This window comes from Nyctereutes procyonoides, unplaced genomic scaffold (assembly GCF_905146905.1).
Source record: "Nyctereutes procyonoides isolate TBG_1078 unplaced genomic scaffold, NYPRO_anot_genome, whole genome shotgun sequence".
NCBI lineage: Eukaryota > Metazoa > Chordata > Mammalia > Carnivora > Canidae > Nyctereutes > Nyctereutes procyonoides.
Genome location: NW_026575141.1, coordinates 4,913,370 through 4,936,170, shown reverse-complemented (window position 1 = coordinate 4,936,170; position 22,801 = coordinate 4,913,370). Strand labels below are relative to the sequence as shown.

Here is a 22,801-nt window from a genome sequence, read left to right as displayed (position 1 = left end):
AATATGGATTTAAAAAGAAAGTGCTTCAGGCATAGTTTTGTAGTCCTCCTGATTTTTCAGCTATTTGCCCTGATTTGATGTCTGGTGTTTCTACTTCAGCAGTAAAAAGGACTTGGCCTGGCAGATTAATATTTGGGTTGATTAATATCAGGGTTCTCCTGATGAAGGTGGAACGACCAAAGTATAGACCCAGCAAAGATCAAAGTGTAGTTGGGAAATGATGAGACAGTTTGACTGGATCAAGAAGTACTTATTTCTCATTTCCTCTTTTTTCCCTTCAGTTCTATCTGTAGTATCCATCATACTCTTTGGCCTTTTGTTTGTCCTTTTTGGTATATCAAAAGCAAAACAACCACTAAAGACAAAGGAGTGGACAAGAGGTCTGAAGACAGTGTTAATCAGTGAAGAAAGTCAATCCAAGAAGTAGAGCAGAATGAAAAAATTCAGAATTGGGGAAAAACCAGTATCTTGTCAAAATTTAGGGGCAGCCCTTCTTTCAGGTTTTAATGGTTGCTCTTTGTTCCCTTTTCTCAGGATTTCCTGTATTTGCCTGGAAAGGAGAGTCAGAAGATGACTTTTGGTGGTGCATTGATAGATGTGTGAATGTGGAGGGCTGGCAGCCAAACATGGTGGGTTAGATTTCTGCTAGCACAATTCTGGAGAAATCTGTTCGGGACAGAGTAGAGGGCTATGGCCTGGGAGAGAGCGTCCCAACAGGAAGGCAGGAAAATGCTTCCTTTTCTATCTGATGTATCTGGGCTTCCAACGGAGCTGGATGCTTATGTTTAGTGTACCCCAGGAATATTGAACTTAGCCTCAGAGTGCTAAAATTGTTGGTGCTGATCTTAAGAAAAATTTATATTCATCAGCATCATTAAAATACTGCTCAGGGTTCACGCATGGTTGGTTCAAAGCATGGTTAATGAGTGTCCATCCCCTAACGACCTTCCCCTCCAACCACAATAATGAAAATGCGTGCACGCACACGCGCACACACACACACACAGTTCCTGTGGTACTTAGCTTTTCTCTAGAATCACATGCTAAATTTATAGTAAACCTAAAGAGATTCTGAGTTCAAATTTCTTCTCTTTGTAAAAGATGACCAGGCACTTTGTAAAAGATGACTTGGCAAAAAGTTTTGTTTTGTTTTGTTTTAAAGATTTTATTTCTTTATTCATGAGAGCGAGAGAGAGGCAGAGCCACAGGCAGAGGGAGAAGCAGGCTCCATGCAAGGAGCCCAATGTGGGACTCGAACCCGGGAATCCAGGATCATGCCCTGAGCCAAAGGCAGGCGCTCAACTGTTAGCCACTCAGGCATCCCAAGTTCAGGGTTTTTTATTTTGCTTCATTTTATTTCTGTTTGATTTTTGAAAAGATCAAATTTTTGAAGGCTGATAGCACATTAGATTCACAAAGAAGCAAAACACCGCACAAAGTGTGAAGCACTCCTATGTCACAAACATTTTGCATATGAAGGAGAGAAGTTTGGGAGTCAACTGAAAAAAGAATCCTTGAAGCTCTATTCCAACTATTGCTTGCTGCTACAATTTGCAGTGTAGGCCTCACTTGTTGAAAGAAAGAAAGAAAGAAAGAAAGAAAGAAAGAAAGAAAGAAAGAAAGAAAGAAAGAAAGAAAGAAAGAAAGAAAGAAAAGAAAGAAAAGAAAGCCTCTTTTTGGATTCTGTGATTCAGGTGACATTGCACCATGTGCTTGTTTGAGGAAGCTGGGTTAATAACCTGAAAGGGAGGGAGGAGTCAGCTGTAAGATGAGTTGCCTGTTCCCACAGAGTTTGACAGTGACCAGAAAAAGTATGACTGATAGACCTAAAGAGATGATATGCCAGGGAGTTTCTATGAGGAATAAAACCTTAGTTTTAGAGTTGAGAACATGGGGCAGACATGGGATTGCAGGTACAGACTATAGGGTCAGCAGAAACTGCTGGAAAAGCCGATGAAGAAAATAAGATGAGGAAAAAAAAACAATTGTCATCCCAGAAAATAGAGCTAATTCGTCTTGGGATCCTGTCAAGTTCTAGTACTTTTACTTGCTTTCCAACTTCAGGAAGATTCCCTGAGGGCAAGAATTTCTGTAATAGAATAACATGGTGAGAATTATGGGTTTTACATTCATTAAATAAATATTAGGGATAGCAACTAATACTGCCTATATTAGATGCCTCTGTTAAAGGAGAAAAGTGGACAAGAATAGTGGGTCTTAAGACCAGAAATTCCAATTGCTCAGGCTTTTTCATCTCTGATTTTTTTGTGTGTGGCTAGGAATCAGAGGCTACAAGAGAGAACTCTATGAGGACTGCATACATACAGAATGGGAGGGAGAAACTCTGAGAAAGATTTTTCATTTCTCAGGGCATCTGTTCTGAGAGTCTCTACTGGGAGAAAATGGAGCATTAACTTAGAGAATGGAGCATATGTATTTTAATGAGAGTCTTGCCTTGGATCCTTGCTCTCAAATAAACTGTAGTTGAACCAGAGAAGAGATCAAGAGCAAGAGTAGAAGCAAAAAAGAGATTAGGTGGTAGACATGAGGTGAGGGATTTTGTGTACCCAGGGGTCCAGAATAGCATTTTGGGCACTTGGAGTAGAGTTGGTATTTGATGAGACTGCAAAATGGGCGCATGCCAGTAGGGAGCAACTCAGTTCTATGGGAATTTCCCAGGTATAATAATTTGGAAAATCCTGCTAAGCATATATGACAGCTAAGTGAAGGGTTAAAATGCCACAGCCTAGTGCCTAAGAGCTTTCTAAGCTGATCTGTCTTTAGCTTATATATAATTCAGAAACTTTCCTCTGCTGATGAAAGCTCCAGTGGGTACAGCATTGTGTTTATCTTTAATCCTAACCTGAAATAGTGATGAGCTGTTCAGAGGCATGCTTGCACACCTACATGCTGCACAGTTCCCCAGTTATTTTTAATTTGGTTTATAGAGAGTGTGAGATTTTGCTAGGCAAAACCCTTCAGTGCTGCCTGATATTTTTGGTATGAGAGTGCCTATGCTTTGGGAGAAGGATTAACGAATACAGTTTTATAACCCATTGTTCTGGGAGGGAAACTAATTATCTGGCTTTATTTAAACTAAGCCTTGACTGAATATATTTGAAGTCCTGAATGTAACTGTTAGAAATATGCTAATATCAAGGCCAGGCTTTCTGAATATCTATAGCGCATTCAAGAACTGGTTGTCTAGATAACCACTGAAGCCATTAGTTCATAAGAAAAATCCTCATTTCATTGCTATGTATTTTGATACAGTAAGTGTGTTATGTGGGAAGGTGATTTGGCTATAATAAGCATTACAATTGGCTTTTCACCCTTCATTGTCTTTTACTTAGAGTAATGACTGGTCATTATATTGGCTTTCAGTAACTTTGCATAACCATTTGGGAAAGTTGAAGTATCTGTAAATTGGCAGTTAGAAATTGGGATAAAAGACCCAGAGCAACACTGGAATCCCTGAGACTTCAGTAAAATCAATATTATTGTTGCTTATTATTGCAGATATTGGATGATGGAGGGGATCTTACTCACTGGATTTATAAGAAGTATCCTAATATGTTCAAGAAAATCAAAGGCATAGTAGAGGAGAGTGTTACTGGAGTCCATAGGTAAGACTTGACATGTGCATACCTGGTTTTATGCAGCCTAGATATTTATTCTGATAATCACATTCCTATAGAATACATTATGTTAAAAATTGAACCTGCCATGAGGTGATGAGATTTGAGTCTGCACACTTATTTTTGTTTTTTAAAAGATTTTATTTATTTATTCATGAGAGATACAGAAAGAGAGAGAGGCAGAGACATGGGCAGAAGGAGAAGCAGACTCCCTGCAAGGAGCCCGATGTGGGACTCCACCCTGGCCTTCGGGATCACAACCTGAGTTGAAGGCAGACACCCAACTACTAAGCCACCCAGGCATCCCTGCACACTTAGTTTTTATAAATTAACAATGCAAATAACCAAAAATTGAGAGTGGGGACAGGTATGGAAGTGTGGTCCTCATGTTTTCTAGCCATTGTAATGAAATGACTGCTTGTCCTTTTTAGATGAATTCATTCATTCCATAGATAAATTTAACTTATCTATTCCATAGATAAATTTAACTTAATTTAACTTCTACAGTGAGCCAGGAACTTCTAGGAACTGTGCTAGGGTTCTAGCAGTGGTCAAAACAGCAAAAACGTGGATCCTCATAGAGCTTATATTTTTACTTAGAGAACAAGAATTTAGGGTTCTATTTCTCAGGTGAGCAATAATTCCCTTGATAAAATTGAAATAATTTCTGATTATTTTTATTCTCTCATCAAGAACTGCAAGTATAAAATAGAAGTTTTAGGGAAGTAAATTCTGAATAAGCCACCATCACTGCTTCAATATATTGTGATCTTTTTTAATATACTGTACCTTCAGACTCTAGAAAGAGATGAATTTTGAATAAAACACTTGGTTCTAATTTTCAGTTGATTCAACTTAAAATGAAACTCCTGTATGTAGACATACATATTTATAGGATGTATATGTATTGAGATTATAAAATTGAGACTATTTGAAAGTTAAAATTGTTAGTCATGGGATTAAAATAGCACTTAAAATACCCAGGGCCTGATCTTGGTGACCCAGGATCGAGTCTCACATCGGGCTTCCTGCATGGAGCCTGCTTCTCCCTCTGCCTGTGTCTCTGCCTCTCTCTCTGTTTCTGTGTCTCTCATGAATAAATAAAATATTTAAAAATAATAAATAAATAAAATTACTCTTTATATAATTTAAAAGGGGAATAAAATTAATAAGCAATTTAAAATTTTACATTTTAATCCTTAAAATTTAGAGGTGATTTGAAGATTTTCCCCAAATATCTTGTAGCTAAGATCTTCATTTCTTTTTTTTTTTTTTAAGACTTTATTTATTTATTAATGAGAGACAGAGGCAGAGACACAGGCAGAAGGAGAAGCAGGCTCCATGCAGGGAGCTTCATGTGGGACTCGATTCCAGGTCTCCAGGACCAGACCCTGGGCTGAAGGTGGCGCTAAACCACTGAGCCACCCGGGCCACCCAAGATCTTCATTTCTAATCTGTAGACAGCTTTTATTTCTCTATATACACCTAATGGGATGAAACTAGCATGTCTCATGCTCTCATGCCTACCCATTCAACGTATTTCTGTAATTTGTTATGAAACTGACAGTAGATTACAGTATCTCGCTGTTTTGTGTTCTTGATTTCCCTCATCCTCAGGTTGTACCAGCTATCCAAGGCTGGGAAGCTATGTGTTCCTGCCATGAACGTCAATGACTCAGTCACTAAACAGAAATTTGACAACCTCTATTGTTGCCGTGAATCAATTCTAGATGGGTAATGTTTTATTATCTTTGAAATGAACTTGAGTTATTGAATTGAGGTTCTGAGTTTGGGTTTTGGTTATTTCTGGAAATGATTCATGTAGCACCTCTGGATCTACCACTATAACATAACTCAAAAATGAATGAATGAATGAATGAATGAATGAATGAATAAAAGTAACATAACTCAATATTTTGTAACCCAGATCTGCCATTGCTATCCCTATGACAAGCTCATCTATTTTACTTAAAAAATCAGACTAGCCTCTATCTATTGGTGGCAAAGTTTTTACTTTGTTACTGCAAGTCAGTAACTTAAAGTCATAAACAGCTAAGTATTTTTGATGATTTGGGAAAGGGCTCCTGGTATTCCTATTCTAGATCATGTTACCACTTTTAAAATTCCAACCAGCATTTAATTCTCTGGCCATCTGGAAAGTTGAGGTGAGCAAAGGGTCAATCCCAGAGGCATAGCCAGTTTTTCAAATCTGTAGGGATTATAAATCTGACAAAAATCTACTTAGGTATATACCAAATACTGTGTTCTTCTAGTGCCCAGTTGTAGTTTCTACACTTGTTCCTTCATCCTTGTTCAGAAGACTCAGTAATACCCTTTGTGAAACCATTAAGTTGGTTTAGAATATTGCCAAGCCAAATGGTTTCCATCATGTTTAGGTTAATGGAAAAACTAAGAAAAGGCCTGTGGGCCACATTATTAACCAGTCTGGACCCGAGGCAGTTTGCAACACCACAGGCGTTAGAGCCAGGAGGCCTCGCTTTGTTCAACTGTTGGCTGTATCATTTAGGTCTTGGAATAGTTATTTAACCTCTCTGCACCTATTCCCTCATCTATAAAATGATGACAGTAAGACCTACATCATAGAGTTATTGTGAGAATTAAAATGAGATAAGGTAAGAACCTGGTGTTTAACATTAGTTCCCTTTCCCTTCTTTCTAGAATCCTTCTATAGAGCCAATAGTATTATCAGATAGATTGGACATTTAAGTGAATTCTCAATCCATCAGTGTGTTTATAGACTGTCCCTCATTCTGGCTACATAAAAGAGTTATAGCTTACGTGAATAGCTTTGATGAATAGCTTTGCACCTGATATCCCTTTGGAAAGAGAGACAGAAGAGCCCAAGAGTAAAGCAAAGGAGGCTCATAAATATAATCTATTGGTTTTCTTTGCTATAATAGCCATTCCAGGACCATTCTAAACCATGACTTTTGAGTATGATAGCCCAGCCAGACTTACTCTCTTCACTCAACAAGAAATGCTTCTGCCCTTAATTGATATATTTTTAAAAATTTGTTTATTTATATTTATTTATGTTAACATACACTGTTACATTAGTTTCAGGTGTACAATATAGTGATTCAGCAATTCTGTCCATCACTTGGTGCTCATCACAAGTACACTCCTTAATTCCCATCACCTGTTTCACCCATCTTCCCACCTACCTTCCCTCTGGCAACTATCAATTTGTTTATAGTTAAGAGTCTGTTTCTTTAAAGAAAAAAAAAAGTCTGTTTCTTGGCTTCTCTCTCTCTCTCTTTCTCTCTTTCTCTCTTTTTCTCTCTCTTTCTCTCTCTCTCTCTTTCTCTTTTTCCTGTACTCATTTGTTTTGTTTTTTCAATACCACTTATGAGTGAAAGCATATGGTATTTGTCTTTTCCCGACTGGCTTATTTCACTAAGCATGTGCTCTTCAGCTCCATCCACGTCATTGAAAATGGCAAGATTTCATTCTTTTTTTATGGCTGAATAATGTTTGACATTTTTTTAGTTGCACTGGGGCTCATAGAATTGTACTAGTTCCTTTTGAGGAGTTGTCAAATCATTAAAAAGACTGGATTCCTACTTTGCCTTTGGGGCATTTATAGAATGTTTTCAACAGCAGAGGTAAGGGTAAGTGAATAGAAAGAGTCACAAATATTTGTAGGAACTGTCTATCTCAGAATAAGCTAGTTTTAGTTGAAAACTTTCTTCTGCCTAATGAGGAATGATTCCTAGAGAAAGGACACTGGCTAAACCCAAGGAGAAACCAGAACCTATTCCTGAAACCAGAACCTATTCCTACAAGTTCTTCCAAGAGACTCTAAAAACAGTAAGGACATTTTTTCTAGCTTCATAGAGCATCAGAGACAAAGAAGCAGAGCATGTTTGAGAAAGAATCAGCCCCAGCAAGCTCACTATCTCATGTAGTCAGTACTGGTGGGTTTCAGAGCTCTTCTCCATCTAGCTGCCCATTACCTTCTGTGTGGAATTAATGAGGGAGCTGTTGGCCCTTCTGACACTACTAAATGTAGCACTCGTTTATCAGGGTTTTCTTTTATGTTCCTGTCTCATTCAATAAGGTTAGAATAATGTTTCCATTAAGCTAGAGCTTTGCCTCCTAAGTAAAAAAAATGTTTTTTTCTTCTATTATTTCCAAAAACTATATAACAAATGTATATATATTGCTTTTTACTTAAAAGTTACTTTGTAGTCTACAGCTTCTTCCCTTCTGTACCACTCCCAAGACAAGAGGAAAAAAGAGAAAGAGCCCTCCCATATAGATGGAATTGATTGGATAGCATGAAGTGAGAAAATACATATTTTATTCAACCTTTCTTTCTAGTTATTAGATAACATAGAAACCAGGCTTTCTTTCAAAATGGAACAAACATACATAAAAACAAAGGGACCCAATCTAACCTTAAAGGAGAAATGAGAAGATTTTTCTGATTTAATGGTTTTTCTTCCCCTAGACTTAAAAGGACAACAGACATGATGTTTGGTGGAAAGCAGGTGGTGGTCTGTGGCTATGGAGAGGTAAAGGTTAATTTTGTCACTTCCTAGGTGTATAAAATGTTATTTTGGTAAAATATTTTAATATTTGACTTTTTAATTTAATGAATGTGAGAATACATTCACTCACCACTCTCTAGGTGGGGAAAAAGGTAACTTTAGAGGCCCTCTGGTTAAAGTACAATCTTTCTTTTTCCTTTTGCATTTTTGCCATTTTTTCTTAAGTTGATTTTCTGGCTTGTTCCAGTGCACTGTTAGTGTTGTTCTCTTAGCTTATGTTTTGATTATAAATTGTGAATGTGGGTGTTCTTATGTACATGCATGTGCTAAACAGGGGCTAGGAGTTTGTTTATGAACTGCATTCATTTATTTGTTTTTTCTTGTTTTTCCCCAAGCATAAATCTATTCAGTGAAACTCCTTTTGGGGGCGGAAAATGAGGTACCGTTTACCAGAAGCTTTGAGATGTTGTTTTCTCACTGACTTTCCTTATTATGTGTACTTTCTCTCCTCTTCAGGTGGGGAAAGGGTGCTGTGCTGCTCTAAAAGCCATGGGCTCTATTGTGTATGTAACTGAGATCGATCCCATCTGTGCTCTTCAAGCCTGGTAAGCACGCAAAAGAGACTAGCTTTTTCCTCTATGCCATCATTATTGAGATCTTGTAATTGTCGCCAAAGAATGGCCTGGTTAATGCCACATTTTATCTTGGGGATCCCAAGTCCTGAGAGATGCTGCTATTAACTATAAGCTTCTCTCTTTTAAAGATCAAGTAGCTTTGCTCTGAGGAAGCAGAAACTATCAGAGAAGCTAAAATTTTGAATTCCTGTGGAAATAATAAGAGGAGATGCCTTGAGCCAAAGAACAAGTAACTCCTTATCTTCTCCATGTATAATCCTCCTTTTTTTTGAAGTATGCTCTATGCCCAATGTGAGACTTGAACTCACAGATTCCAAGATCAAGAATTGCATGCTCCACCATCTGAGCCAGCCAGGCACCCCAACCCTTCTCCCTTTGAAAACAATGATCAAAAAAGAAATAAGTTGGCATCAGATCCTTTCTGATGTGATGCACTAAAAAGAACACTTCTGTGGTATTCTTCCCCTAAATGTATAACCTGATTCGCATCAGGAGGAAACATCAGGCATATCCAAATAAGATCTGCTGTCTCTGAGTGAAAGGTATATGGTAGTTTGTACTATTTTTGTAATTCCTAAGTTTGAAATTATTTCAAAATTAAAGGTTTAAAAATAGGGGCAGCCCCAGTAGCCCAGCGGTTTAGCGCTGCCTTCGGCCCAGGGTGTGATCCTGGAGACCCGGGATCAAGTCCCACGCCGTGCTCCCTGCATGGAACCTGCTTCTCCCTCTGCCTGTGTCTCTGCCCCCCCACCTCTCTCTCTCTGTCATGAGTAAATACATCTTTAAAAAAAATAAAAAGGTTAAAAAATAGTTCCTGTCTCATCCATAAAATGTAGTTAATGATACCTACCTTAAAGAGTTGCAAAAGTTCAGTAATTATATAATTGTTACATATGATTATATATCATATAATAAATATATAATTCCATAAAGTATAGAACTGCTGTCACATAATAAATGCTCACTAAATGGTAGATATTATTAAAATTGCTTCTTGCCATCCTCAGCAGAATGGAAATACCAGTTTCTAAAAACTATTGCAGAGCTGCAGTGTCTGTAGCCTCCATAACCCACCCAGTCTTGAAAGATTGAAAGGAACAATCAGAAAAGTAAGAGGAAAACCAGGAGAGAACAGTGTCATGGACTTTGTTCTTTGTTCTTGGTATCCAAGAGATTGTTGATGATCTTGGGGAGAGTAGTTTCAATGGGATAAGATTCAGTGGCTAAATTGCACTTTCTAGAAACTCAGTTTGGGAATCTAATGGTAACCTCTGGCTCCCTATTTTTAGGAAGATTTAAGTTGCAGTGATGCAAAGGAACCTTTATTTCTGTCCTGTATGAACTAAGGAGATGGTTTGAATTTTTCACTGCTAAGAATAATATAGCTATATCAAGAAGTGACAGTGTAGGTATCGAAGGAACTTGGTCATAGCTTTTGAGGTTCTGTGGCAAAAGGCTTCCAAATGCCTATTTTCAGGTTAATTCATGATGCTTTCTTTTTATAGTATGGATGGATTTCGACTGGTGAAATTAAATGAGGTCATCCGGCAAGTGGATATTGTTATCACCTGTACAGGTATGATTTTGACATGTACAGTGGGGTGGCACTTGGGAATACTTTCATGAAACGAGTGAAAAATTACTGGAAACGTTCTGAATAAAACCAAATTTGAAAAGCCGGATACAGATGTCTACAAAATCAGTCAATCTTTCACATTCTTCCTACCTCTTTAGAACTCTGACCAAAAGTATACCATCTAGGTCATCCCTAGAGGAAAGTTTCTCTTTAGCTGTTCTATATTTCCATCCATCCACCAAGGAGATGACTAGAGATAAGTTTTATTTGGGAAGCCAGATCTTATATTTGTACATTTGATTTTTTATTTTGCCTCCAAAAGTAATGTCTATTTCTTCTTAGTCTCTGCAATTAAAGCAGGCCTAGAGCAAAATGCATAGTTAGCAAAAGTGGGAAAGGTAGTTGTTTTAATTCCCAAAGAATTAGATTGGAGTTTTAGAGAGAAATATGCAGAAATGGCTAGTTTCCTTGGACTGAGATACTTTGTCTTTATGATGATGGGACCACAAACTGCTAGAACACTAGTTTTTATTTGTAAAATTATATTTTAGAGGAGGAAAATCAGAATATTTGAGAATAAAAATATATTTGTAGCTTCGGGCTGAGATGAGGGCAGAGAAGAAGGACCATAAGAAGCTATTCTTGCTTCCCATCATTCCCTTCATGTCTTTTTTTTATATATATATAGCTTTATTGGAATGTGATTCACAAACTATACATTTCATTCATTTTAAGTGCACAATTCAATATTTTCTAGCCAATTCACAGGGTCATACAATCATCACCATCACCTAATTTTTTTATTGAGATATAATTCACATATCATAAAATTTACCCTTTTAAAGTATATAGTTCATTGGTTTTTATTGAAGTCGTACAATGTCCAATTTCAGAGACTTCATCACTCCAGAAACCCCATATCATTAGAAGTCAGTCCTCATTTTTTCACTCTACCTTTCTCCAGCCCTATGCAACCACAAATTTCTGTGTTTCTATAGGTTTGCCTATTTCTTACCAGTGGAATCACAGTATGTGGTCTTTTGTGACTGGCTTTTTTTACTTAGCATAGTATTTTCATAGTTCATCTATATGGTAGTATGTGTTGATATTTCATTCCTTCTTATTGCTGAATTATATTTCATTTTAAGGATACACCACATTTTGTTTATCAATTCATTAGTTGATGGTCACTTGAGTTGTTTTCACTTCTTGGCTATTTTGAATAATGTTGCTATAAACATTGTGTACAGTGTTTTTCTACAAACATGTTTCCCACCCTTGTGAATATATACCTGCCTATATATGCCTTAGAATTGCTGGATGATATCATGATAACTCTACTTTAATATTTTTAGGAATTGCCAAGTTTTTCCAAATAGACGGCACCATTTTACAATTCCACCAAGAATGCATGGATGTTACAATTTCTCCACATCCTTGCCAACACTTGTTATTGCCTGCTGTTTTTATTATAGCCGTCCTAGGGGGTGTGAAATGGTGTTTCATTGTGATTTTGTTTTTTAAGATTTTATTGTCAAATAATCTCTACACCCAATATGGGGCTCAAACTCATAACTCCAAGATGGAGAGTCACACACTCCACCAACTGAGCCAGTGCACCCCTCACTGTAGTTTTGATTTGCATTTCCCTAATGATTAATAATGTTGAATATCTTCTCATGTGCACGTTGACACATCTTTTGTACTTCTTTTGAGAAATGTCTTTTCAGATCCTTTGCTCATTTTTAAATTGGGTAATTTGTCCTTTTATTATTGAGTTATAAGACTTCTTTATAAATGTTGGATTCAAATCCTTTATCGGTTATATGATTTGCAAATATTTTGTCCCATTCGTGGTTGTCTTCTCACTTTCTTGGTGGTATCATTTGTAGAACAAGTCTATTTTTTCTTTGGTTGCTTGCGCTTTAGGTGTTATATCTAAAACACCATTGCCTAACAGAAGACCACAAAGATTTATTCCTATGTTCTGCTAAGAGTTTTATAGTTTTAGCTCTTATATTTAGGTCAAGTTAAATTTCACATACGATGTGAGGTAGGGGTCCAACCTCGTTTCTTTTCATGTGGATATCTCTTCTATTTTTAAGGTAACAAGAATGTGGTAACCAGAGAGCACTTGGACCGTATGAAGAATAGCTGCATCGTTTGTAACATGGGACATTCCAACACGGAGATTGACGTGGTAAGATTAAGTAACTCATTGTTGGGGGCTTTTTTCTCTCCTTCCCAAGAAATATAAACTGGAAAAGGAAAGAGAAGAGTCATCAAGCCATCCTAAATATGGCTGTCCTAGTAGAGCTGTCCATAGTCTGTTCACTTACTAGCCCTTATGACCTGTGCTTGTGGATACCATAAAACTTCTTCATCTCAGTCATTTCAAACGAGTCTTTTCTTCCACCCATGCTTGATATCTACTTACACTGTAAGCCATTTTATCTATCACTTTGGTTCTCTAATTTGATTATATTCACCCTAAAATTATCCAATCCAACATAACACTTGGTCCTACTACGTTGCCCAAGTAATAGTTAATAGAAGTGTTATTTATTTCTTTTCAGACTTACCAAAGTATCTCTCAGTGTGACTCTCACTCTGATTTTAAATTTTTATGGCATTTTTCTGGCACAACTGTATTTCTCTCTGGGTATATGGCTCAAGCAAAGCATGCTTTCATCTGCCCTGAGGGCTGCTCTGATTGAGCTTCAGCATTGCCAGGTAAGGATCAGTTGATATATTGAGAGTCTTTTGGATAATATCTATTTTAAATGGTTTCTCTTTTTAACTCTGCTCTATTCTTCTGTTATTAAAAATAGCTGGAAAAACAACCGAGCAAAGCCTATTTCTACTCTTGAGGTTTCTGAGTGGCATGGCTCCATTATTCTGTTTTATCAGGTTATTTTGCTCATAATAATTAATTTCTCCTTTCAATACTGAAATTTAAATATTGAATGGTTCCCCTTTTTTTTTAAGTTTCACTTATGTGCCATACTGCCTTTTTACTAGTCAAAGATATTAATATTTTTAAAACTATCTAGCACATGATTGTCCTTTTCTGAATTAATCTGCTTAGAGAGCCCCCAAATGGGAAAAGCTTAAGGGAAGTAGTCATCTCTGAGCTCTAAAGAGAAATTTTCTGAGTAAGGGAAGAGGGAAGGAATTTTCTCTGCTAAATCCTCCAGCTCTTAAATAAAAACAATTCCAAATGTAATCATGTAATTTTTATATTTTTACTTTATCTCATTTCATCCTCTTGAGTATCCCACAAGGCATTATTCTTATTCTTGATTTTTAATTGGAAAACAAAGACTTAAAGTCCATTGTTCAGTCGTGTACAGTGATCCAAAAATGAAACTGGACCACAAAAATCAGGATTTTTTTACTTCTAGTCCAGTTTTTGTTTTGTTTTGTTTTCCTGTACATTGTACTATTACCTCCTCATGATTTCTAGGTAAGCTTCAAATTGTGATGGTAATCTCTCCTCTAATGGCAATCCAGACATAAGTAATCTCTTAGGATAAAGGCCAGGAGACTACCTCCAATCATAAATATTTATTGTGTGATTGCATATGCCAATGCTGTTCTAGATGCTTGGAGTCAGTGAACAGAACAGGCACAGATTCCTGCCCTCCTAGAGTTTACATTTTTGAGGAGAAAAAAAGACAATAAACATAATAAATAAAATTTATAGTATGCTAGAAGGCAAAAGCACATGGGAAAAAGAAAAAGACCATGATAAGGGGAATCAAGAGTGTCAGGTTATAATTTTAAGTAGTGGGATCAAGGTATAAATCTCATTGAGAAGGTGATGTTTGAACAGACTTGAAGGAATTAACCATGAATGGATTTTTAGGTAAAGAACATTTCATGAGGGCAGCCTGGGTGGCTCAGTGGTTTAGCACTGCCTTCATCCCAGGGCCTGATTCTGGAGACCCAGGATCAAGTCCCATGTCAGGCTCCCTGCATGGAGCCTGCCTCTCCCTCTACCTGTGCCTCTGTGTCTCTCATGAATAAATAAAATCTTTTAAACCAATCAATCAATCAATCATTTCATGAACAGCCAGAGCAAATACCCTGAGGCAGGAGTGTGCCAAATCTGTTTGAGGATCAACAATGAGGCCAGTGTGGTTGGAGCAGAATGAGCATGGGGCAGGGAAAAGTGGAAGATGGGGTTAGAGAAGGAATGGGCCAGATTTTATGGGGTCTCATAAGTTATTATAAACTCCTGATTATATTCTGAGAGAAATAGGATGCAATTGTCAGATTTCTAATAATCTGACTTCTATTATAAAAAGATGACTTTTATTTTAAAAGGAAAAGGATCTGACTGCTGTGGGTACTAGACCTAGTTTTGCAGGAATTGCTAGGTAGCTCCCAGTATCCGGCACTGATAGCCGAGGACTATGTCTCAATTGTCTTCGTGCTCTTCTTAGGAAAAGGTATATGACTAAACTAAATGGTCCAGAAAGGCAGAGGCTCACTCAGAAGGGCTTCAAGAAAGTTAAGTTACTCAACCTTTGATGATAGTGTCACAGGGCATAGAAAATGAAATTTAAGGAAATAGCAAACTCTACTAGTAACTTAAACCAGAATGTTCATTCACTATTTAATCTGTATTGAATAATTCCTCTGCTTTGTGCTGAGTATTTATGGGCTAAAGAAATAGCGAAAAGCATTCCTGTTCTTGTGGTATTTATATTCTAGTGCAGGACACAGACAATAAACAAATAGATAGTTTCATCAGTTAGTGCCTAGTATTGAAGAAAAACAGCAAGGTGGGGACATTGAGGATGATATTTTAGTTAAGGTGATTAAGGAAGGTCTCTTTGAGGAGATTACATTTGAACAAAAACATGAATGAATTGAAGGAATAAACCATCTGAGCATTCTATTCAGAGAGAATGGTGGGTAAAAGACGCTGAGGTAGAAATAGGCTTGAAGTTGGAGGAACAGAAAAGAGGTTATTGAGGCAGGAACAGAGTGGGCAAGGGAATGAGAATAAGGCAGCTGAAGGAGGATAGTGGGTTATGTAGGTCTTTGTGGGCCCCAATAAGGACTTCAGATTTTATTCTAGGTACAAGGGAAGCTGTTAGAAGACATTCCAGGGGTGCCTGGCTGGCTCAATCAGTGGGGCATGCGACTCTTGATCTTGGAGTCATGAGTTCAAGCCCCGTGTTGGGCATATATAGAGATTACTTCTTTTTTTTTTTTTAAAGGAAGCCATTCCAATGGGAAAGTTTTGACAAGGTGACTGACAAAATCTGATTTGTTTTAACAGATTACTCTGGCTGTGTAAGAAAGAAAGTATAAAGAAAACACTTCTGGAGCTTGAGTAGTGATAGGGACAATAGGAGGCTCTTTCAGTATTTCCAGTAATAGATGACATGAGTAAGCAGTGGAGGTGATGTATTGTGAAGGTAGGTCAACTGGGATTTGCTAAATGGCTTGGATGCAGAGAGTGAAAAAAGAGGAAAGTCTCTGTAAGTTATCTGAGTGAAACGGTGAAGGAGAATGATCTAGTAAATTTTTCCAGATTTTTTTTTATTTTTTTTTCAAGATATTTTTAGCAATAAAAAATGTAAGGTTTTTAGGTTTTTTTGGGGGGGAGTGTTGTAGGAATTTTACCTAACCTTGAGATGTTGACTGCTACATTTCTAGGAAGGAATAGCTCATCAAAATAGTTGGTCACTTAGAAAACTGCATTTTTTTCTGACAGATATTAATGCTGTGAATACTTAGAGAACCTGTGATAGGGATTGTGCTTTTACCTGCATTTTGGCCATGTCTCTCTTTGGTTGTTTCCTTTTCTCTTGAAAACAGACCTACTTACTCATACGCATCACATAGATGGCCTGTGTGATTGTAAGCTTCACAGTTCAAGTGGCTAAACCATTATGTATACATACTTTAAAAGTTTTTGCCAGCAAAAGAATTAGAACCTGAGATTTGCTATTGACTCCGCATTTCGCAGGACTAGAACCACAGTTGTTCTCCCTGAAAAAAATTGATATGCACTGTCCAAAATCAATTTGTGCAAGCATAATAATTTACAGTGAGATATACACCTTGTTTGGCAACCTAGTAAGGAACCTCTTTCCTGATAGATTGCTTAGTGATTAAAAATCAACAGAAAAGACATTGGGATGCTTTTAAGAGAAATTTTTTTAATATTTATTTGAGAGAGAGAGAATATGCATGCAAGGGGAGGGGCAAAGGGAGAGGAAGAGAAAGAATCTCAAGCAGACTGCGCAAGGAGCCAGATGCAGGGCTTGATCTCATGATCCTGAGATCATGACCTGAGCCAAAATCAAGTGTCACACACTTAATTGACTGAGCCATCCAGGAGACACCCCCTTATAGAACTGTGCAGATCATGAGAAATCCTTCTCTCAAAGAGTGTAACTGTCCCTTAAACTTACTAGGTTATGGGAGCTCCATGAACAGTGCCAGAGATAATTTAACTTAGTTTCTCTTGAAACCTTCTTTTAACTTCCCTCAGGTCTTTTACTTGCACCACAGCCATTGCAGTGCTCTAGCACACTCGTGATGTTCATAAGAAGTGTCCCTTCCTTGATTCCACCATATCTTTTTCTCCCAGGGAAGACCTCCTAAGATAGGAGACTCCTTTTATCATGGTTTTTACTCCCAATCACCAAGATTGCTTGTCCTCTGGAAGATTTAGAGTGTGAGATACTGAGAACTTGAACTACTTTAAAGTTCTATCATCTCAATAAAAAAATACCAGTGTCACCAAGGAATATCTTTTGGCTCTACATGGTTATTGCCCTCTGTGTTGTTATTTCTAAAGGCTAAGGGATTTACCTTATATCCTTAACTTCCCAAAGTGGTCTATTTGCTTAAATTCTTTTTTAACTTTATTTACAGTGTTTGTTTATTTTTAAAAATTTATTTTTTAAAATTTTTATATATATATATTTTTTAATTTAATTCTAATTTTAAGGTAACAGTTGCTTAGTGTAAAAATTCAAGCAACATAAATATTTAACTATTTAAAGTAGGAAGTGTAAAACATTTACAAAATTGATATTATAGTATATTATTCTGCAACTTTATTTTTTCACCTAACAATAGTGAATAGTTTTCATGTTAACACAATCTACTTTTTTTTAAGATTTTATTTATTTATTCATGAGAGACACACAGAGAGAATGGCAGAGACATAGGCAAAGGGAGAAGCAGGCTCCCCTCGAGGAGCCGGATGTGGGACTTGATCCCTGAACTCCAGGATCATGCCCTGAGCCAAAAGCAGAGCTAAACTGCTGAGCCATCCAGGCGTCCCCAATCTACATTTTTTTAATATAAGAATTGCATAATATTCCATTGTATGAGATTATCTAGACTTACTTAGCCATTCCCTTATTAAATTACATTTTTTGCTGTTATAAATAACACTGGATTGAACATTTTGGGGCACTTATATTTCTGAACTTGAGCAAGTGTTCTTATAGTATGAAGCCGTAAAGGTGAAACTGATTGGTCAGAGTTTAGGTACGTGTAAAATTTTGTTAGCTACTACCAAATTGCTCTTTAGGTAAGGTTGAACTAAATTATGAAACTTGACATCTCAAAACATTTTATATTTCCCATCTACCCAATAAATGGTCTAAAAAATGGTCTAGATCATTAATACAGTCCTGAATATACTGAAATATAATTATGTCTGCCTTTTCCACTAAATTGGTAATGAAAAGATGATACCATCCCTGTCCATAAATATAGCTCACAGTCTTACCATTTATGGACAGGGATGGTCCACAGTCTCATCTATAATAGCGTCCTTTGGGGCACCTACGTGTCTCAGTCAGTTAACTATCTGTCTTCGGCTTGGGTCATGATTGTGTGGTCCTGGGACTGAGCCCTGTGTCAGGCTCTCTGCTCAGCGGGGAGCCTGCTTCTCCCTCTCCCTCTGCCTTCCTCTCTGCTTACTTGTATTTTCTCTCTCTCTCTCTCTCTGGCAAATAAGTAAAATCTTTAAAAAAAAAATAGTGTCCTTTACTATATCGCCTAGAAGATCATATGTATTCAGCAAATGATTAGTGTATAACTAAAGTGTTTCTCTATTTGTCTGAAAACTACTGTTTGGCAGAACTTCTCAATTTTACCAACTAAGCCAATGGATGGTTTCAGAATATGGATTCCCTTTCTATTTTAGGCATAGCCTATTGGAAAAAGGAAGTTGTTATCTTAAATCTAAACCCTGTGACCATTACTTGATTGCTGCTGTTAATAAATTTAACATTTCTTCTCTTGTTCTCGGAATATACAATATACAGAAATGGAAGGAGGGTGAGCTGTTGGGAGCTTTACTCTACCATTAAGCATTTCTCTAAAGGCTACCTCACATTTGCACTTAGGTCGCAAAGCTTCTGTAACTTTAGAGTGAACCACCATCATTGAGAAGGTGGAACCTGGGACATGAGGACATGAAGGCAGAACCTTTGGGCCCCAGCATGCTATATTTAGGACAATCAGCCTTCTCTAACAAATTCCTCTTAGCTTTGATACTCTTTTTTTCTGTTTCTCTTCAGCACTTATGTATTCCGTTTGCTCTGTATTAATTTGCACTTGTTTGCATGTTGCTTTATAAGTATTGTAAAGGCTTTTTCCTCTTCACATATGCATTGTTTTGTATTCCCAGCTAAACTATGAGCTTTTTGAAGGCAGAAACCATGTCTGTGGTTTCTTTTGTATTTCCCATAGCACCTTTTACTGTGCTCAGCAGAGAGTGGGCGTACACTATATGTTGTGGAATGACATCCTGAGTGATCCCTCCCTGGCTGGGCCTAAGATTAAATTCCCTGAAATGGAACAGTCCTAACCAACCCAGGACAGGTATTCTCCATCTGGCATGTTGGTTGCTCCTTTCAACTTGCTATTTGAAATGGCTCCCTTCAACATCTTTCCATCCACAAAGTGGGACAAGTCATGCCTGATCATGTGCTTGCTATCTGTGTTGCAGGCAAGTCTGCGGACACCAGAACTGACCTGGGAGCGAGTGAGATCCCAAGTTGACCATGTAATATGGCCTGATGGCAAGAGGATAGTACTGCTGGCAGAGGTAAGACCTGAGATTGGTAAGCAAAATTCACCCCCCATGGCAGAGACTGCAATACCAGGTCCCCTCCTCCGCATGTTCTCTTAAATTTTCAACTCCTCTTTAGCACAAGCTTAACTACTTTACCAGTGGATTTTACATCTAATTGTGAAAGGTCTTTTCATTCAGCAATTAGAAACTATTTTGGTTCCTTACTTTTCACCAATTATCTTGTCTCTCTATGTCACTCTACAGGTTGAGTCAGATAATGACTATTACTGTGGAAGAATTAACGGATAGAACCAATGCCACTTTGAGTGATGCTTATTACAAAGAGATAATGTCATTTGTGGGATGGCTTAATCAGTAAGCACAAAGCAGATATTCTTGACGGTTACTAAACTGTCTTAGGCAAGCTCTGAGAAGGTCATATCTTTGCTGATAGATTCCATGTTTTTGAGTGATCGTTCCTCTGAATTGAGTCAGATGTGTAGTATGGTACCTAGCTATATATTGGTTGTGTAATTAATACTTCCCTGCCCTGGCTTCTTCTGTCTCAGACTTACTCTTCACTTTCATTCCACTTAGCCTTCTATGTCAATGTTTGGCCACTTTTCCTTTCTTGAAATCTTCTCTTCCCTAGTCTTAGATTCCTGACAGCAATATTGATACACCCCTGTTCTGACTTTGACAGTTTCTCTTCTTCAGAGAAAGTACCAAAATAATAAGGATAATAATACTTTTCTCAAGTTTTGGTTTTCAGTCAGTTTTCTTTCCTTATTTTTAATTAAAGAAATTGAATATGAAAATATAAAGGTAATACCATCTTCCCCTAGGGACCCTTAAATTTATGTTCAAGTATCTTTACTGTTCTCTTTACCTTTTTTCACCTTATCTCACCTTCTCAAATACTCTAGGGCAACTGTAAAGGGACTGGATTATTTCTTCACAAGTACAGGGAAGGGATGGGCAGGTTGTTAAATATTCATTAATTGCTTTGATATTAGCCAACTGTCTGGTTACTTATTTCCAGTTGCCCTGGGAGGTCCCATCTAGTAATTTTGATTATAAAAGCAAGCACCACAGTTATTTTTGACTACTAAGTTTGAGGGGGGAGAAATGTGGTCAGGCTTTCTCGGAAACATTCTCCAGCCGTCTCTCTCTAGTCCTTGTATTCTCTGAGTCACCCAGTAGAAAAGGCTATCCTTAAATTCAGAACCAAACTAAGGAAGAAGCACAGAAATTATCACAGCTTCCTAAATTCAAAAGTATCTCCCCTTACAACCTGGAGAGGTTGCCCTTGGATTTGACTACATCCTTGTTTTACAACAATCTTTTAAAGGAATGCCAATACCTCAGAGGGAGTATATTCTGTTGCAGTAAGTAGAAAATTCAGGAGAAATATACCCTTCCTTGGCATAAGCCCAGTATCATGTGACCATCTCTATTCCTTTTTACATAATCCCAGAGATCTTTTATCTATTACCTCATCAAATTTTTCAGAACCTTTTAATTCCACTTAAATGTCAATCAATTCATTCCTATTTATTGAACACCCACTTTCTGTCCAGCAATGGTATTTGGGATGTGTTTGGAAAATGGCAGCCATGCTCGTCCCTCACTCCTCAAAGGCTAGAGACTTTGTCCTAACCCATCTGTGTCTCAACCCTTGCTCTCTAGGGCCGTCTGCTGAACCTAAGCTGCTCCACAGTGCCTACCTTTGTGCTCTCAATCACCGCTACTACTCAGGTAGGGCCACCAGAGCGGGAAGGCAGTGGGCTGGGGAGGGTCATTAGACCATCGAGGTCTCACTTGATAGTGCATCAGCATCCATTTCTCTACTTTTCTAGGCACTTGCCTTGATAGAGCTTTACAATGCTCCCGAGGGTCGTTATAAGCAGGATGTCTACCTGTTGCCCAAGAAAATGGGTAAGCATGTACTCTTCCATTCCCATCCTTACCAACGTAGTTCAGAGTCAGAGGCTAGATGAAGTTTGGGGCACTAAATCTCTTATGGATAGGGGAAAAAAAAGATATCTGTATCTTGCAAAGTAGGAGTTAGGATTCCTAGGTTCCATTCCTAGTTGCCTTATCACATTTTCCCCATGAGTTGCCCTAGTGAAATCATTACATTTTGCTATGACTTGGTTTACCTGCCTGTGAATTTTAAGGATTTTCTGTCTTAAAGTATCTTATATGCAAGAATCTCAAAGGAGGCAAAAATCTTCCCCTAAGAAAGAAGACTTTTCTTCTACTTTGTGACATCTGACTTATTACATTTCTAGGCTGCTACATAGCCCCTTTCCGGCTTTCCTCAGACCAAGAAGACTTCTTCATACTACATCTTCTAACCCTGACCTCATTGTCCAGGCCAAAGGAAAGACTGAATAACTTCTGTTAAGACTAGTTATGTGGGTGTTTCATATAAGAGAAACATTAAACTGTCTTGAATTTTTAAAGAAACTGCCTCAAGCACCTGATACTGTATGTTATGAACTCTGGAGGCAAAGATCAGGGAATAAATCAGCTTCTGGTTTTGTTTTGCTTTAGTCCTAGATGCATAGCAACTGTTAGAAATTGACATATTTTCTCTTTACTATATCCTTTGGAAGGATATAAAAGAAATAGAACAGTCTATATTTTGACCGAATGTATAATGAAGTTAAGAAGACCAAACAAATACTTAGAAAATGACATAAAATTCTGAATAATATGTATTCAGGTAATAGAATGTAAAAGAAACCCATAAGAACTAAGGATGCTAAAAGCAAAGCAAACAGTATGGTATTATTATTAGATTCCTTTCTAATTCCTTTCTAATATCCTCAGGTGTTAGTTTCCAGAGTAACGCAAAGTCTAGAGTCTAAGATAGAAGAAAAATTCAAGTTTCTCATTTTTTAGTCCCCTGCTATCCCATCTTTTTTTTTTTTTAGATGCTAAAGATTATTGCTTCTTTCATATCTCCCTTAACTTTCTGGGGAGAAGGAAAGCTTTAAGGACAAGACAGCTAGTAAGAAAGAAGCGTTATGGCTTTGAACAACACTCAGCTTGAAGCTCAATCAACAACTCCTTAGAATTCTGGGCCAGTGAGCCAGTTGAGCATTTTTCTTTCAGCTCTGGGAATTAGAAGATGTCTTCCAACTTTTTAAGGCCTAGCCTGGAAAGAACAGCCAGAGAAGAGGCATGAATGTTTATACCAGGGTTTTTGTGATCTGTTCCAGATGAGTATGTGGCAAGCCTACACCTGCCCACCTTTGATGCCCACCTGACAGAGTTGACAGATGAACAGGCCAAGTATCTGGGACTCAACAAGAATGGGCCCTTCAAGCCTAATTACTACAGGTGCCTTCCCCACCCCACCCCATCCC

The 22,801-nt window shown here is 37.7% G+C and overlaps 1 protein-coding gene across 9 annotated transcripts in view; it reads left to right on the top strand.

Annotated features, from left to right (window-relative positions):
- AHCYL2 (adenosylhomocysteinase like 2) overlaps positions 1-22,801 on the top strand; it is a 165,361-nt gene that overhangs the window by 138,706 nt on the left and 3,854 nt on the right. For all 9 annotated transcript variants that reach the window (XM_055307404.1, XM_055307403.1, XM_055307405.1 and 6 more), the window contains 11 exons: positions 535-629; positions 3,520-3,626; positions 5,256-5,372; positions 8,113-8,176; positions 8,669-8,757; positions 10,293-10,363; positions 12,469-12,563; positions 19,359-19,457; positions 21,114-21,182; positions 21,284-21,362; positions 22,655-22,775. In XM_055307404.1, the coding sequence (XP_055163379.1) occupies positions 535-629; positions 3,520-3,626; positions 5,256-5,372; positions 8,113-8,176; positions 8,669-8,757; positions 10,293-10,363; positions 12,469-12,563; positions 19,359-19,457; positions 21,114-21,182; positions 21,284-21,362; positions 22,655-22,775 (1,006 nt within the window). The remainder of the gene's footprint in view (positions 1-534; positions 630-3,519; positions 3,627-5,255; positions 5,373-8,112; positions 8,177-8,668; positions 8,758-10,292; positions 10,364-12,468; positions 12,564-19,358; positions 19,458-21,113; positions 21,183-21,283; positions 21,363-22,654; positions 22,776-22,801) is intronic.